At 37.1% G+C, this 17,112-nt stretch overlaps 1 protein-coding gene across 12 annotated transcripts in view; it reads left to right on the top strand.

The window, feature by feature from the left end:
* ZNF382 (zinc finger protein 382) overlaps positions 1-17,112 on the top strand; it is a 63,624-nt gene that overhangs the window by 33,503 nt on the left and 13,009 nt on the right. For 5 of the 12 annotated variants that reach the window (XM_010849097.1, XM_010849095.1, XM_010849100.1 and 2 more), the window contains exons 2-4: positions 2,501-2,570; positions 4,843-4,994; positions 5,271-5,366. In XM_010849097.1, coding sequence (XP_010847399.1) covers positions 4,844-4,994; positions 5,271-5,366 — 247 coding nt within the window. In that variant the 5' untranslated portion in view covers positions 2,501-2,570; position 4,843. Of the gene's footprint in view, positions 1-2,500; positions 2,571-4,842; positions 4,995-5,270; positions 5,367-10,458; positions 11,199-17,112 lie in introns of those variants that run through there. The other 7 variants (XM_010849101.1, XM_010849099.1, XM_010849098.1 and 4 more) reach the window with 3 other exon arrangements.

The raw sequence follows: 17,112 nt of genomic DNA, 5'->3' as shown, positions 1-17,112 counted from the left end.
TAGGAGCAGGGCCTCACACAGCGGGGGTGTGTGTACCAAATGGAGGCGGCCGCCTGTACCCAACCTGCAGCGTTTCGGATGCGTGCTGCTGCTCTGTACATGTTGGGGCTGACTGTGTAAAACTGAATGAGTCTCGTTGCTGCGTGTGGATTCTTCTGCATGTGCCTCTCTTCCGATTAGGTGTGAGTCCTGTTTGAGACCGCAGGTGACTATGGAGACGCGAAATGATTTGTGATGTGATTTTGTGACTTTGCCTGTAATTATTAATGTGCTGTCAGAGATTGTGAATGATAACGCGGGTGCCTGTGCTATGGTGCTTTTCTGAAGTGATAGAATTTAACTCTGCGTGTGTTTGTAACCTACTGTTACTGTTTTGTGATAGTTTTTTTTTGATTGAGAAACTCGGTTTGACCAAGTAAAGATTTGATTATCTGAATAGAGATCATTAAGCCTGCCTCCAAAATTGTAACTCAGTAGCAACTTAGCAGCTAAAATAGAGGTATAAGTACTGGAAAGGAAGGGGTAAGATTTCATAATTCCCAGATGGTAAGGTTCTACAGGGAAGCATTCATTATTCGTTTAGTCGTGTCCAACTCTTTGTGACTCTATGGAGTGTAGCCCGTCAGGCTTCTCTGTCTATGGGATTCTCCAGGCAAGAATACTGGAGTGGGTAGCCATTCTTGTCTCTAGGAGATCTTCCTGACTCAGGGATCCAACCCAGGCCTCCTGCATTGCAGGAGGATTCTTTCCCGTCTGAACCACCAGGGAAATCCATACTAACTAAAACCAATGTTTTAAAATGATTAGTGTTCTACGGGTAGCATGCAGAAAAGAAACAAAACATTTTTTTTACCCATAACTAGCATTTTCAGGGAGCTTCCCGGGTAGCACAGTGGTAAAGCATCTGCCTGCCAATGTAGGAGACCCAAGAGACGGGGATTCCATCCCTTCGTTGGGAAGATCCTCTGGAGAAGGAAATGGCAACCCACTCCAGTATTATTCTTGCCAGGAAAATTCCATGGACAGAGGAACCTGGCGGGCTACAGTCCATGGAGTCACAAAGACTTGCACACTACTGAGCACACACTAGCAGCACTTTAAACAGTGATGTACGAATAAGGTTTCCTGCTTCTGGATGAAATCTATGGCAAGGTCAATAGCTTCTTCAGGCATTCCATGAAATAAAAGTATTAGGTATACTTTTAATCTTAAGACCAATCTCATTTTAGTAATTAAAATATTATTTTGCTAATTAAAACATTGACTGTAACAATCAATACATCAGACTTCATTTAACAAAATATTCTCTTCTCTGCCTGGAAACCTACAAAGTGGAAAGACCAATTTCTATTGCTATACCTGTATTACTAAAAAGTATTGTTTAGTAGTTAACACTTAAACTACTATTTATAAGTTACTAATAAAGAATGGTTAATTTTCAATAATTAACTGCTAATTAACTAGAATGTACAGGTGAATCAATAAAGAGATGAAGTAGAGAAATTAAATAGAAAATCCAAATATTCTCAAGTATGAGAAATTAAATACAAAATCCAGAAATCCAGATATTCTCAAGTATGTAGGGATATGTAATAATGATAGAGATGGCATTTCATATTAACTGAGAAAATATGGACTGTTTAGTACATAGTATTGCTAAAGAATACATATAGGGAAGAAATCTTCACAAGGCAAAAACATTTTAATAGTCAGATGAGCAGCTAAAAATTATTTTCAACTTAAAATAGGTAAAAGGTTAACTTATTAAACTGAAAAAAGAGATAATGTCAACCAATTAGAAAATAAACACCACCATGAGAAAAACAGATATACTATAAGATGTTATCACAGAAAAGAAATAAAAGGACCTTATTCTCATGTAAGAAATATGTAAATTAGAGCCATATATATGTATATGTCTACATATATATCCTGGAAAAGGAAATGGCAATCCACTCCAGTAGTCTTGCCTGGAAAATTTCATGGACTGAGTCCCCTGGTAGGCTACAGTCCATGGGGTTGCAAGGACTCGGACACGACTGAGCGACTTCACTTTCACTTTCATACATATATATATCTGATAGGCAGAGATTAAAATTATTTTCAGCTGCATTCATTAGGGTTTGGGGAGGTGTTCTCATGCACTGCTGATAATGTAAACTGGTAGGAAGTCCATGAAGAACGATTTGGCAATTTGTCTTCCATGGGAGACATTACGTGGAGCTGCAGAGGGAAAAACACAATATTCCCTCTCTCCAAGCTACAACAGATTCCCCAGAATCCCTTCTCTTTCACCAGGAGATTAGGTTTCTGGCATTGATAAGGGAACAGGATCGGTCCATTTCCCTACTAATCTCTGTCCTGGATTTGTGTGGGGTACACAGAGTGAGCAAGTGCCGAAATTGAAAATAGATGCTGATTTAACTGAGTTATTCTGAGAGATCTAAGTCAAATCTGGTTTCACATGGCTCCTTGTATCTTCCCATCTCTGCCTTCTCAGGACTCTTCCCTTTTCCAAAGAAGAGCACAAAAGAGAAGGCTCATCTACAAACATCAAAGCCATGCTTCAGGTGAGATGATGTTTCCTCTCTTTCTGAAATAACTTGTTTTTTAGGTTATGTGAACATTTACTTCCCTATTCTTAAATTTTCTGGATATTGGGACTTAGTTCCATCAAACTGGTTTCCAGTAGGGCAAGCAAGTGGCCTACATACAAAATTTAAGAGGGACTCTCAGGGCTGTCCAGCCCTAAATTTTGTGCCCATATGTCTCACCTGCCTCACCCTAGTTACAGCCCTATTCCCAGTTTCTCTCGTTCCAACAGGTTAGACTTCAGCCTTCCCAAATGCACTTTCTAGTTGTAGCCCATGTTCACATACTGATTGGATGTATCATTCATCATCTCCTTTCATAGTCTTCTCATGAAAGTACTGCTGGAACAGAAATGTATTATCTTGATTTAAATGGGAATATATTACTTGAATGAATCTATCTTGTATAGACACTGATTTGAGATCTAGATTTGTGAGGAGTCGAGGAGCAGACATGCAAAACCTTGATAATCTCCACTGACCTAGGTTTTGCAATGGTATGGTGAGAGGTAAAATTAATAGATCATATTATTATTTTGTGATTAGATTTCCTGTTTTGTGAGGTTTTTAAGATAGAGATTTGCTTGCAAGCTTATACAGAAAACTGAAATTTCACCTTCCTCTCTGATCTTCCTGTTTTATCCATGTTTGTCAGCAATTCCTACAAACTGTGGCCCACCAGTGAAAAACCTTTTTGTACTTCAATGCTGTTATAGATGTATTCTTATCTTTTTACTTTCTTCTAATTTTTATATGTGGGTGCAGGAGAAGAAGATGCATGTGTTCATTCACTTTTGAGATAATAGCCTACTCTTGAATCAAAGGTGGTACTTTCTCCTCTTCCCATATTTTTCTTTCAAAAAATTCCTCTTTATCTACCAATCTTTAAAATGCCATTCTGGATTTTCCCCAGATGCCAGCTGGTTCTGTTCTCCTCTGTGTCTCTTTTTGTGTATGTACGATCACATTCACTCCAAAAGTTATACTGATATGATTCTAGTGACCCTCAGATACTGCTCTCCATCCTAGAACTTTATCCAGAATATCAGAACCATATATCCAGCCTCCCACAGCTATCACTGCCTGTATGTTCCATAGATATTTCGAGTACACAACCTGGTTTACCTCATTATCACTTCTGGTCCAGCTTATTCTTTCTCCTGCTTCCCATTTCCTTTTTCTAGTCTCAGCACCTATCCACTTGCTATGCAGATGACCTAAGAGCTATACCTGTCTTTTTTTTCCACTCTACAAGTAATTGATGACCAATTCTATTGCAACTTACCATGGAACAAACAGTTGTCCCCTGTCTAGACCATTAATACCACTTTGATCTCAGACAGACCTCCAACAGTGGGTACTTGTCTTTCCCACCTAACACACTTTAAGCCTTCTCTAGTGTTCAAGAATATTGCCTCTAAAATACAAGTTTTTTCACATATGTGCTGACTTAACATTTTGTCATTTTTAATTCTCCATAAAGCAGTAGATCCAAATTAGGGCATGTGTTACAAAAGACATGTGTACAAAATATACAAGACAATATACTGAAAAGGAGGAAGATACTAGTAGTTTACATTCAAGAACATTAATTGTTAACAATGTGGATTGCTATTAATGCCAACTAATGATTTATATGTTGGGAGCGTACTTAGAGCATTTTTAAGACTACTGCTCTGTAGAAAAAAAATTCAGTATTATTACATAAATAGGCCCACTACTTTCCTCCATACACTTTTTCTTCTTAAGACCAAAGATTCTTTCCTAACATACTGTACTTTTTGCTATTTCCTGAGTTTACTAACTGGTTTTACTCTCTCAATGAATTTTAAAAGCCCATTGACATGTTGTGCTACAAAATAAATTCATTGTGAGTACAAAATTTTTATGTCTTCAGTGAAATCTTAGAATCCAGAATTTTAGAATACTCTATAGTATTTTCCCTTATACATATTTCTGTTATCACATCTATAATATCTATTGAGTATAAATATTTATGCATATGCCTCTCTTTTAGCCTGTAACTTCTTATGAGCAAGGTCTAGGTTTTATTTGTTTCACTGCACCAAGCAAACAATCACATTCAAGCCAAAGAGCATGATCTCAAGTATTTTTAGCATGAGATAATAGGTAAATACAATTGAATGTATTTGCAGAGAGAATTTTCTACAGTACAAAACACAAGAAAACCAGGTCTGACCACTGAACATGGTCTCCAGTGTCTAGTTCTCACTAGTTCCAATTACTTTAGGATGAACTGGAGTATGCCCTTACAGGGATCAGTTTCCTTCAAGGATGTGACTGTGGACTTCACCCAGGAGGAGTGGCAGCAACTGGACCCTGCTCAGAAGGCCCTCTACAGAGATGTCATGTTGGAAAACTATTGTCACCTCATCTCTGTGGGTAAGGAAAATTCCTTACATGTTTCAGTGTCATGCATCTCCTTTCAAGAATTTCTGAAATATGTGGAACTTTGAATTTCAAAGATCAGAGGTGATGAATAATCTTTTTGTTAATAGAAAGCATGATTATGTCCTCACTTGCCTAGTGCAAGGTATTAACTTTGGTAGGACATTAATAGCCTTGTCTGATAACCACCTTGAAGCTGTATCTTTCTCTTCCTTCAATAGTTTTAAAGCCCAACAGCTTCTTAGACCAAGTCTTATTTTTTATTATCAGGATTTCACATGACTAAGCCTGATATGATCCGCAAATTGGAACAAGGAAAAGAACTATGGACAACAGAGAAATTTTTTCAAAGTCAGAGTTACCTAGGTGAGTCTGTATAATGTCCAGTGGACTCAGGTAGTTGATATCTTTGAGTATTTTTGGAGATCTGTACTTTTTAATTGCGGTAAAATATACATAAAATTTACCATCTTAACTATGTTTAAGCATATAGTTCCATGGCATTAAGTACTTTTACATAGTTATGCAACTATCACCATTATCCATCTCCAGAACCCTTCATTTGTCAGAAGTAAAACTGTACCCGTTAAACAATAACTCCCTATTACCCCACCTCCACTAGCCCCCGACAATCAGTATTTTACTTTCTGTCTCTATGAATTTGACTGTGGTAGATACCTCATATAAGTGAAATTATATGGTATTTGTCCTTTTTGTGACTAGTTTATTTCACTTAACATAATGTCCTCAAGTTTCATCCATGGTATAGTATGTATCAGGCTTTTCTTCCTTTTGAAGGCTGAGTAATATTCAATTACAGATACAAGTGACATTTTGCTTATCATCATGACATTCATGACATTCATCTCTCAGTGAACACTTGGGTTGCTTCCACTTTTTGGCTACTGTGATTAATGCTGCTATGAATATGGGTGTACAAATATCTGTTTGAGTCATTGCTTTCAGTTCTTTTGGGTATATACCCAAAAGTGGAATTGCTGGATCATTTGGTAATTTATGTCTGATGTTTGGAGGAACTGCCATACTGTTTTCCACAGTGACTACACCATTTTACATTCTCATCAACAAGGCACAAGGGTTCCAGTTTTTTCTGCGTCCTTATCAACAGCTATTATTTTCTTTTTTTCCTGATAGTAGCCATCTTATTTAGGAATGTATGTTTAAAGGCATGAGATCTCTGAAGTACCTACCTATATATGGCTGGCTTCTATGCCTCTAAAATCTAAATTTTTTTTTAGTATTAATCTCTACATAAATCCTTTCCTTGTGTGACTTATGAGCTATTATTGGCTGCTATTATTTTACTGAGAATCCACTCCATGCTTTGTAGGTATAATGTCCATAGAGATCTTAAGTGTAAAGTTCTTTGCATTCTGACAGAAGTAGAAACCTATGTGTCTCACACTGTAATCAAGATAAAGGGCACTCCTACTAACCTGTTACATTCCATCAGGTCTCTTCCAAGGCAGTCCCTCCCCAGGACAATCACTACTGGGATTTCTACCAACACATATTAGTTCTGTCTATTCTGGACTTTTTTCATGTATACTTTTTAAAAAATATATTTACTTTATTGAAATGTAGTTGACTTACAGTGTTTCTTCCCTGGGTTGGGAAGATCCCTACGGCTACCCACTCCACTATTCTGGCCTAAGAGAATTCCATGGACTGTGTAGTCCATGGGATCAAAAAGAGCGGGACACGATTGAGAGACTTTCATGTCACTTTTACAATGTTTCAAGTGCACAGCAAGGTGATTCAGTTATACAAATACACATATATTATTTTTGAAGTTATTTTCCATCATAGATTTTTACAAGATATTGACTATAGTTCACCATGCTATACAGAGACCTTTGTTGCTTGTTGCATACCCATTTTTTAATTAGAAACCTAGATTCTATTCATACTAAGTCAAACTTGTGGAATCAAAATGTCATAATTTTCTTAGGCAAAAATTCATAAGTTTTCTAAAATATATATTTTATACGTATATATATGTATACAAAAGCTTTTCTACTACATTTAATAAAGGTTTGAGAAAAACATCAAAAAAATGAAGAGATGGAGAAATTGGAGAACGTAAATGAAAAGGAAGCACTGAATATGAAATAGAAAAAGTGGAACAAACTAGATAAAAGTAAAAGGTCATCATATAGTCCAGTTGTTTTTAAATATGACTGCTCATTAGAAACATATCTGGAGCTCTGCACAAAAAAAGCAATAGCTGAACATTTTGTATTTTTCAAAAAATTTCAAGATAATTCTGATATGCATCTGGATTTTAATAAGTAATTACAGGTTTTTCTATTTGATCCTAGTTTCGGGGATACAGAGTTCTATTATTTTTGACCAGTTGTTGACCAATCATGATACAATGGTATTGAGTTAAGTAACAGTTACGTAATCACAAAGTAAAAGATGTTTATCAGTTTCACAATCAGTAGCCAGACAAAAAATAAAAGCTAATTACAATTGCAAACCATAATGGGAACATGATTAACTTAACAATCTAAAATAATCACATACAATTTTGGGGGGTCAATCAGAGTGATGTGGTAAGTGGAAGTGCATACATGCACATGTTTTCATCCACCCAGTCAGTATGTCTCTTGGTTGGTGCATTTAATACATTTACATTTAAGGTAATTATCAATACGTATGATCCTATAACCCTCTTCTCAATTGTTTCGGGTTTTTCTGTAGGTCTTTTCCTTCTCTTGGGTTTCCTGCCTAAAGAAGTTCCTTTAGCCTTAGTTTTAAAGCTGGTTTGGTGGTGCTGAATTTTCTTAACTTTTGCTTGTCTGGAAAACTTTTAATTTCTCCATCAAATCTGAAGGAGAGTCTTGCTGGGTAGAGTATTCTTGGTTGTAGGTTCTTACCTTACATCACTTTAAATATGTCACGCCAGTCCCTTCTGGGATGTAGAGTTTCTGTTGAGAAATCAGCTGATAGCCTGATGGGAGTTCCCTTGTATATTATTTGTCATTTTTCCCTTGTTTCTTTTAATATTTTATCTCTGTCTTTAATTTTTGTCAGTTTGATTACTATGTGTCTCGGTGTGTTCCTTCTTGGGTTTATCCTTCCTGGGATTCTGTGCTTCCTGGACTTGGTTGACTATTTCCTTTTCCGTGTTTGGGAAGTTTTCAGCTATTACCTCTTCAAATATTTTCTCAGGTCCTTTCTTTCTCTCTTCTCCTTCTAGGACCCCTATAATGTGAATGTTGGTGCATTTAATGTTGTTCCAGAGGTCTCTTAGTCTGTCTTCATTTCTTTTCATTCTTTTTTTCTGTATTCTGTTCTCTGGCAGTGATTTCTACCATTCTGTCCTCCAGGTCATTTATCCGTTCTTCTGCATCAGTTATTCTGCTATTGATTCTTTCTAGTGTATTATTCATCTCTGTTTGTCTGTTCTTTAGTTCTTCTAGGTCTTTGGTATACATTTCTTGCATCTTCTCAATCTTGGCCTCCATTCTTTTCCCAAGATCCTGGATCATCATATCATTAATCTGAATTCTTTTTCTGGAAAGTTGCCTATCTCCACTTCATTTAGTTGTTTTTCTGGGAATTTATCTTGTCCCTTCATGTGGGACAAAACTTTCTGCTTTTTCATCATGATTAACTTTCTATAATTTGGTTTCTGTTTTAGCCACTGTGAGACTGTGCTTCTTCTTGCTTTTTCTGTCTGCTCCCTGATAGATGAGGCTAAGAGGCTTGTGTATGCTTCTTGATGGGAGGGACTTGGATGGAAAAAACTGGTTCTTGCTCTGATGGGCAGGGCCTTACTCAATAAAGCTTTAATCCAATTATTTGCTGATGAGTGGGGTTGGATCCCTCCCTGGTAGTTGTTTGGCCTGAGGCAACTTAGCCCTAGGGTCTGCTGGCTCTATGATAGGGTTAATGGCAAACTCCAAGAGGGTTTATGCCAAGGGGGACCTTCCAGTGCCCCTGTCCCTGTGATGAGCCCCCGCCGACCCACACGTCCACAGGCAGCCCTCCAACATTAGCAGGTAGTTTTGGTTCAGTCTCCTGTATGGTCATTCCTCTGGGTGTGCTCCTCTCCTCTGGGTCTCGGTGCATGTCAAATTTGTTTGTGCCCTCTAAGACAAGTTTCTGTTTCTCTCAGTCCTCTGGAAAGCCTCTGGCTTTCCAGTCAAATCCCTCTGGCCCTCAAGGCCAGATTCCCGAGGGATTCTCAGTCCCTTTGTTGGATCCCCAGGCTGGGAAGCCTGATGTGGGGTTCAGAACCTTCACAATAATGTGAGAACTTCTTTGGTATTATCGTTCTCCAGTCTGTGGGTCACCCAACCAGTAGGTATGGGATTTGATTTTATCATGATTGTGCATCCCCTACTGTCTTGCTGTGGCTTCTTTGTCTTTGGACATGGTATATCTTTCTTTAGTGGGTTCCAGTGTCCTCCTGTCAATGGTAGTTCAACAGCTAATGGCAATTTTGGTGCTCTCACTGGAGGAAATGAGCGCGCATCCTTCTTCACCATCTTGAACCAGACCCATGTCTACTTTTCTTTCACTCAGTTTAATGTCTGAGGTATTAATACATGTTTCAGTATTTATATTAAAATAGCTTATTTACATTGCAGAATAGTATTCAGTTGTATGGAAATATTAGTTGTTTATACATCTCCTATTGATAGGCATTTGACATGTTCCAGTTTGGGGCTGTTATGTTTTTGTTTGTGTTTGGCCATGCTGTGTGGCATATGGATCTTAATTCCCTGACCAGGGATCAAACCTACTCCCCCTGTAGTGGAAGTGTGGAGTCTTAACTACTGGACCACCAAGGTCCCTGGGGCTATTATGAATAAAGCTACTGTGAACATTCTTGTAAAAATATTTTTGTGAACATATGTTTTTATTTCTGCTCGGTAAACACCTATTAGATGGTACTGATCATTTGTAAGGCAGGTTTATATATCACACTGTAGAAACTGCCAGTTTTTAAAAGTTGTCATACCATTTTAAACTTTTACCAGCAATCTGTGAGAATTTTGATTGCTCCCACATTCTCCTCTACATTTTGATGTTATCAATATTTTTCATTTTGGTCATTCTGAAATATCATTCTGTTAAGAATAGTAGTATATCTTAGCAGTTTCAATTTAGATTTCTTTTATGACTAATGATGTTGGCTTTTCCAAGTGCTTTTTATATCTTCAGACATATCTGTTCAGATGTTTTACTCATCTTTTATTGGGTTATGTATTTTTTCCTTGACTAGTAGGAATTCTTTACATATTCTGAATAGAAGTCTTTTATTTGATACAGGTATTGCAAATATTTCCTCTAGAATGTGGCTTGCCTGCTCATTTTAATAGTCTTTCAATAGGAGCAAGTTTTAATTGTAAAGAAGTCCAGTTTATAATTTTTTTCTTTTATTATTATTTCTTTGATCTCTCAAATATTTGCTTCCCCCTAGGTTATGAAGATAATTTCCTGTGTTTTCTTCTAAAAATGTTATGTATATTTTGCTTTTTTAAAATTAGTTCTGTGAACCATCTCATCTTAAGTTTTATTTATGGTATGAAGTAAGGGTTAAGAGTCTGTTTTCTTTCATTTGTTGCATCACTTGTAGAATTAAATTAAATTGCCCTGATGATCTTATCAGAAATTGATTGTATTTGTGTCAGTCCATTTCTAGAGTATTCTTTCCTTTGATAAAATTTACATCCTATTATTAATAGGACTTAATGATTAATTTCATTATTGTAGTTTTATAATTCTTGATGTCAGAATTAGTCCTCTTCTTTTTAAAAAATTGTTTTGGCTATTTGAAGTCATTTTCCTTTTCTTTTTCAATTACATTTTAGAATCAATTTCTTGATTTGTTTAAATAAATATGCTGGGATTTTTATTGGTGAGAACAAACATCTTAGCAATAGTGAGTCTCACAGTCTCTCATAATACTATATCTTAACCTTTTAGTTATCTTCTCTGATTCCTATAAGCAGTGTTTTATTATTTTTACTATCAAGCTCTTACACATATTTTATTAAGTTTATCTCTAAACTTTTAATATTTTTTATGCTATTGTAAATAGTGAGATTTTAAAATTTTCTTTATCCAGGCTTTTGTTAATATGAATAGCCACAACTGACTTTTAGATATTGACTTTGTATACTTGTATTGATGGCATTAAATTTTATTGTTGTTACTGTTGTCCTTTGTTTTGGTATTTGTTTAGATTTTCTACATATAAAGTAGGCCTTCTGGAAATATATTTCACTTCTACATTTGCATACTTTTCTGTTTTCATTTCTTTTTCCTTACGTTGATGTACTGACTATGACCTATAGTCAGTTGAATAGAGGTAGCAAGAGTGAGCATTCTTCGCAGTTCACTAAATTTAGAAAGGAGACATTTAATATTTCATTCTTAAGCTTAATATTAACTTAAGATTTTTCATGAGTGCTCTTTGTTAGATTCTTGGAGTTCTTTTCCTAGTTTTTGGACAATTTTAATTATGAATGGATGTTGATCTTAATAAATGCTTTTTCAGCTTCTGTTGATTTATTTCTTTTTTAATCTGTTACTGTATATAATTATATTGATTAATTTGAATTTAAAACCAACCTTAGGCTCCTGGGATGAACCCCAGTTGGACAAGATGCTCTATTCATCTTATAGATTGCTGAAATTGGTTTGCTAGTATTTTAGAAAGCTTTAGTGCATGATTTTACCAAGGACAGTGGTTTATAGTTTTATTGTAATGTCATTGAAAAGTTGTTGTATCCAGAAATGTGTCAGCCATATCAAACTGGGGGTGTTTCATCTTTATCTATTTTCTTATGGAACTTTTGTAAGCTTGGCATTGTTGCTTCCTTAATGTCTGAGGAACCATTTGGGCCTGCATTTTTATAATTCAAGACTTCTGCTTCTAGTCCTGAGGAAGTAACAGAGTCTAGAATTATACTCCTACAGGAAAAAACTAGAAAACTGAAAAAAACTACTAAACGACAGGCACCACAGGCCTGGATTCCTGAGAGAAGGGAAATAATGAGATGCACCCTACCTCATTCCAGGCTTTGACATGACAGTAACATCCAGACTATAGTGCAGAGAGAGGAATCCAAAAAGAACCTGGCAATTTTACTGATGTAAGGGACCAACACTGGCATTCAAGGAAATTGAGGTGGCTAGAATTTGCAGGACACATTTTCCAAAAAGAGAGAGCTATGCAGAGAAAGAGTTCCCCAAATGTGGAGAAGGTTCCTCTTAAGTCTTTGGCTAAAAATAAGTCTGCATGTATGTAGGTGAAACCCCATGAAAGTAGGCAAAGACATGTTCTAAGAAAAATACAGTTACCACAGTGTTGTGAGACAAACAATTCTCATAGCCTTTCGCACCAGAAATCATTTTATTTCCCTTCAGCCAGAGTGGAGAGAACATGTTAATATGTAGGACATTAGGTAGACCCTAGAAAGGTCAGACCTAACAAATGTGGCTTGATTAGCCATAGATTAGAGACTGCAAGATTTGTCATAAAAGAGCTTAAATAAAAGCATCAAGAGGATTAGGACTTCCCTGGTGGCTCAGTGGTAAAGAGTCCACCTGCTAATTCAAGAGACATAGGTTGGATTCCTGATCCAGGAACATCCCACATGCCACAGAGCAACTAGGCCTGAGCGCCACAACTATTGAGCCTGTGCTCTAGAGCCGGGATCTGCAACTGCTGTAGCTCTCATGCCCTAGAGCCTATGTTCTGCAGCAACAGAAGCTTCCACAATGAAAAGCCCACATACCTCATCTAGAGAGTAACCCCTGCTTACTGCAACTAGAGAAGAGCCCATGCAGCAATGAAGACCTAGCACAGCCAAAAATAAATAAATGAAAGTATATATATTTTTAAAAAGCATCAAAAGGATTAAACTAGTCCAAAAATAACTTGTTTGTCTGTTGGTTCCTCCAAGGAGATGCTGAGATGGAGTTGGGAGTGGAATGGATTTCTTAGAGGTGACATCCATGAAAGATAAAAGGGAGAAGTAAGAAACAGAAAGTCATTAGACCATGGTATAGACATGTGGAAAGAAAGGGGACTGAGCAGTGAGAGCCTCAGACCATTATGCAGATCTGAAAAAGGCTCAATTAATTTAAGTCCTCTGAAGCAACGACTGTTCATCAGAGGAGTCCTCGTGGACAGAAATGGCCACTCTCTAGTACCTGCTCAGTATTTATCATTGGGTACAGATTCTCTAGGGACACCCTGGCTTGGTTCAGAACCTAAAGAGCATCCTAAAGGTGCTAACAGTTCTTGCACATGAATGGTAAGTTCGTTTTGAAGGGATGTCCTAGTGGTGTAACTATGGATGCCAAAGAATGCCAAAAAAAAAAAAAAAAAAACACCAGTATTATAAAAGTAAAACCATATCTTAAATTCAACAAGATTAAATTGATAAACTCTGATGACCAATCAAAAATTATTAAACATATGAAGAAGCAAGAAAATATGACCCATAAACAAAAAAATCATTCAATAGGGAAAAACTTAACTAATACAAACAGACCTAAAAATGGTAGAAGTAATAGAATTTGCAGACAAGGATATTAAAACACCATTAATGACTTGAGTATAATTAAGAATGTAAAGCAAGAATGAATATAATGAGGCAAGATAGCAAAGACTGAAATAAAATCAAATGAAACTTCTAAAGATGACTATTTTGTATCTGAAGTGAATAAGAAGACCCAACTGTGTCCTATATATTAAATTATAAAGACACAGGTAGGGGAAACAAAAAAAGATGAAAAAATATAAACTTTACTGTTTTGTGATTGCCCTGTGTGGGGATGATTATCCCCAAGAAAAAGAAATGCAAAAAGGCAAAATGGTTGTCTGAGGAGACCTTACAAATAGCTGAGAAATAAGAGAAGCTAAAAGCAAAGGAGAAAAGGAAAGATATAACCATCTTAGTGCAGAGTTCCAAAGAATACCAAGGAAAGATATGAAAGCCCTCTTCAGTGATAAATGCAAAGATATAGAGGAAAACAATACAATGGGAAAGACTAGAGATCTCTTCAAGGAAATCAGAGATACCAAGGGAACATTTCATGCAAAGATGGGCACAATAAAGGACAGAAATGGTATGGACCTAACAGAAGCAGAAGATATTAAGAAGAGGTGGCAGGAATACACAGAAGAACTATACAAAAAAGGTCTTAATACCCCAGATAACCATGATGATGTGATCACTCACCTAGAGCCAGACATCCTGGAATGAGAAGTCAAGTGGGCCTTAGGAAGCATCACTATGAACAAAGCTAGTGGAGATGATGGAATTCCAGTTGAGCTATTTCAAATCCTAAAAGATGATGCTGTAAAAGTGCTGCACTCAATATGCCAGCAAATATGGAAATCTCAGCAGTGGCCACAGGACTGGAAAAGGTCAGTTTTCATTCCAATCCCAAAGAAAGGCAATGCCAAAGAATGTTCAAACTACCACATAATTGTACTCATCTCACATGCTAGCAAAATACTGCTCAAAATTCTCCATCTAGGCTTCAACAATAGGTGAACCGAGAACTTCCAGATGTTCAATCTGGATTTAGAAAAGGCAGAGGAACCAGAGATCAAATTGTCAACATCTGCTGGATCATAGAAAAAGCAAGAGAATTCCAGAAAAACATTTACTTCTGCTTTATTGACTACTAAGGCCTTTGACTGTGTGGATCACAACAGACGGTGGAAAATTCTTCAAGAGATGGGAATACCAGACCACCTGACCTGCCTCCTGAGAAATCTGTATGCTGGTCAAGAAGCAACTGTTAGAACCAGACATGGAAAAACAGACAGGTTCCAATATTGGAAAGGAGTACATCAAGGCTGTATATTGTTACCTTGTGTATTTAACTTATATACAGAGTACATCATGTGAGGGCTTCTCTTGTGGTTCAGCTGGTAAGAATCCACCTGCAATGCGGGAGACCTGGGTTTGATCCCTGGGTTGTGAAGATCCCCTGGAGAAGGGAAAGACTACCCACTCCAGTATTCTGGCCTGGAGAATTCCATGGACTGTATATGTATAGTCCATGGGGTCACAAAGAGTTGGACATGACTGAGCGACTTTCACTTTCATATCATGGGAAATGCTGGGCTGGATGAAGCACAAGCTGGAATCAAGATTTCTGGGAGACATATCAATAACCTCAGATATGCAGATGACACCACCATTATGGCAGAAAGCAGAGAAGAACTAAAGTGCCTGTTGATGAAGGTGAAAGAGGAAAGTGAAAAAACTGGCTTAAAACTCAACATTCAAAAAACTAAGATCATGGCATCCAGTCCTATCAGTTTATGACAAATAGACAGGGAAACAATGGAAACAGTGACAGACTTTATTTTCTTGGACTTCAAAATCACTACAGATGGTGACTGCATCCATGAAATTAAAAGACACTTGCTCCTTGGAAGAAAAGCTATGACCAACTTAGCATATTAAAAAGCAGAGACATTATTTTGCTGGTAAATGTCCGTCTAGTCAAAGCTATGATTTTTCCAGTAGTCATGTATGGGTGTGAGTTGGACCATAAAAAAAGTGGAATGCCGAAGAATTGATGCTTTTGAACTGTGGTGTTGGAGAAGACTCTTGAGAGTCCCTTGGACACAAAGGAGATTAAATCAGTCAATCCTAAAGGAAATCAGTCCTGAATATTCATTGGAAGGACTGATGCTGAAGCTGAAGCTCCAATACTTTAGCCACCTGATGTGAAGAACTGACTCCTTAGAAAAGATCCTGATGCTGTGAAAGATTGAAGGCAGGAGGAGAAGGGGATGACAGAGGATGAGATGGTTGGATGGCATCACTGACTTGATGGAAATGGGTTTGAGCAAGCTCTGGGAGTTGGTGATGGACAGGGAAGCCTGGCGTGCTGCAGTCCATGGGATCACAAAGAGTTGGACACTACTGAGCACTGACTGTGTGGGGATGAAATCACCTCCCCCCACCCACCCACTCAAAATATGTGACAGATGTCAGGACTGAAATCTCACATAATGAGGCTTTCTAGGGAGAACAGGGAGGATTCCCAAGCTGGTCCTAAAATGGCTTGAGAGAGCAAGGAAGGATGTCTGTCTTTGGTGTTTACTATATTACGGAGGTGGTCAGGTCGGGCTTCTACACATGGTCTAGAGCTTACATGGTTTAAACTTCTTGCCAGCACCAATAGAAAGCATGCAAGCTCCCTTATTGGCTTGCCCAGGTGTGGGGCAAGAGGGGACAAAAATGGAGTGGGTCTAGGAATTTGTCAGTCATAAGATATCAAAAATAGAATGACTCTGTTACCCATGCAAACACTAAGAAGAAAATGGGAGTAGCTATAGATCAAAGTAGATTTCAGAACATGGAATATTACAGTGATAAAGCGGAACACTTCATCAGAAATCATAACAATTCTAACAGCTTCAAAATCCTTCAGTTTTTCTCAGCTTTTTATCATTTTCACTACCTACGTCATTTTAGAGATTTTCTTTCTAATTGTCCCCTCTATGAAATTTTAATAGTCTATGTTCTGATCACAGTAGGATTTATCTAGAAATCAAAAAGCATTTCCCCAAATATTTGGAAATTAATTACATTTCCAAATAACCCATGAATCAAGGAGGAAATCCTGAGGTAAAATTAGAAGGTATTCTGAACTGAATGATAATTAAAACAGCATATCAAAATCTGTGAGATGCAATTATAGCAGCATTAAAAGTTTGTTATCGCTTTAAATCAGGGCCTCCTTAAACAGGGGGTTAAATTGTCACCTGAAGTAACTAGAAAAAGAAAAGTAATTTAAACTCAAAAGTTAGAGGAAAAAACTGACTAAAGCAAAAATCAATGAGATACATAACAGAAGAATAGAGGAAATGAGTGAAGCCAAATGCTGCTGCATTAAATTAATAAAATTAATAAACCATACATTTTATTTTCTTGGGCTCCAAAATCAGTGCAGATGGTGACTGCAGCTATGAAAATAAAAGATGCTCACTCCATGAAAGAAAATCTATGATAAAAGCTAGACAGTGTATTAAAAAGCAGAGATATCACTTTGCCGACAGAGGTCCATATGGTCATAGCTGTGGCTTTTATAG

Source organism: Bison bison, unplaced genomic scaffold, assembly GCF_000754665.1.
Source record: "Bison bison bison isolate TAMUID 2011002044 unplaced genomic scaffold, Bison_UMD1.0 scf7180017864280, whole genome shotgun sequence".
In the NCBI taxonomy this organism is placed as follows: domain Eukaryota; kingdom Metazoa; phylum Chordata; class Mammalia; order Artiodactyla; family Bovidae; genus Bison; species Bison bison.
This window is presented reverse-complemented; position numbering and strand designations above follow the sequence as displayed.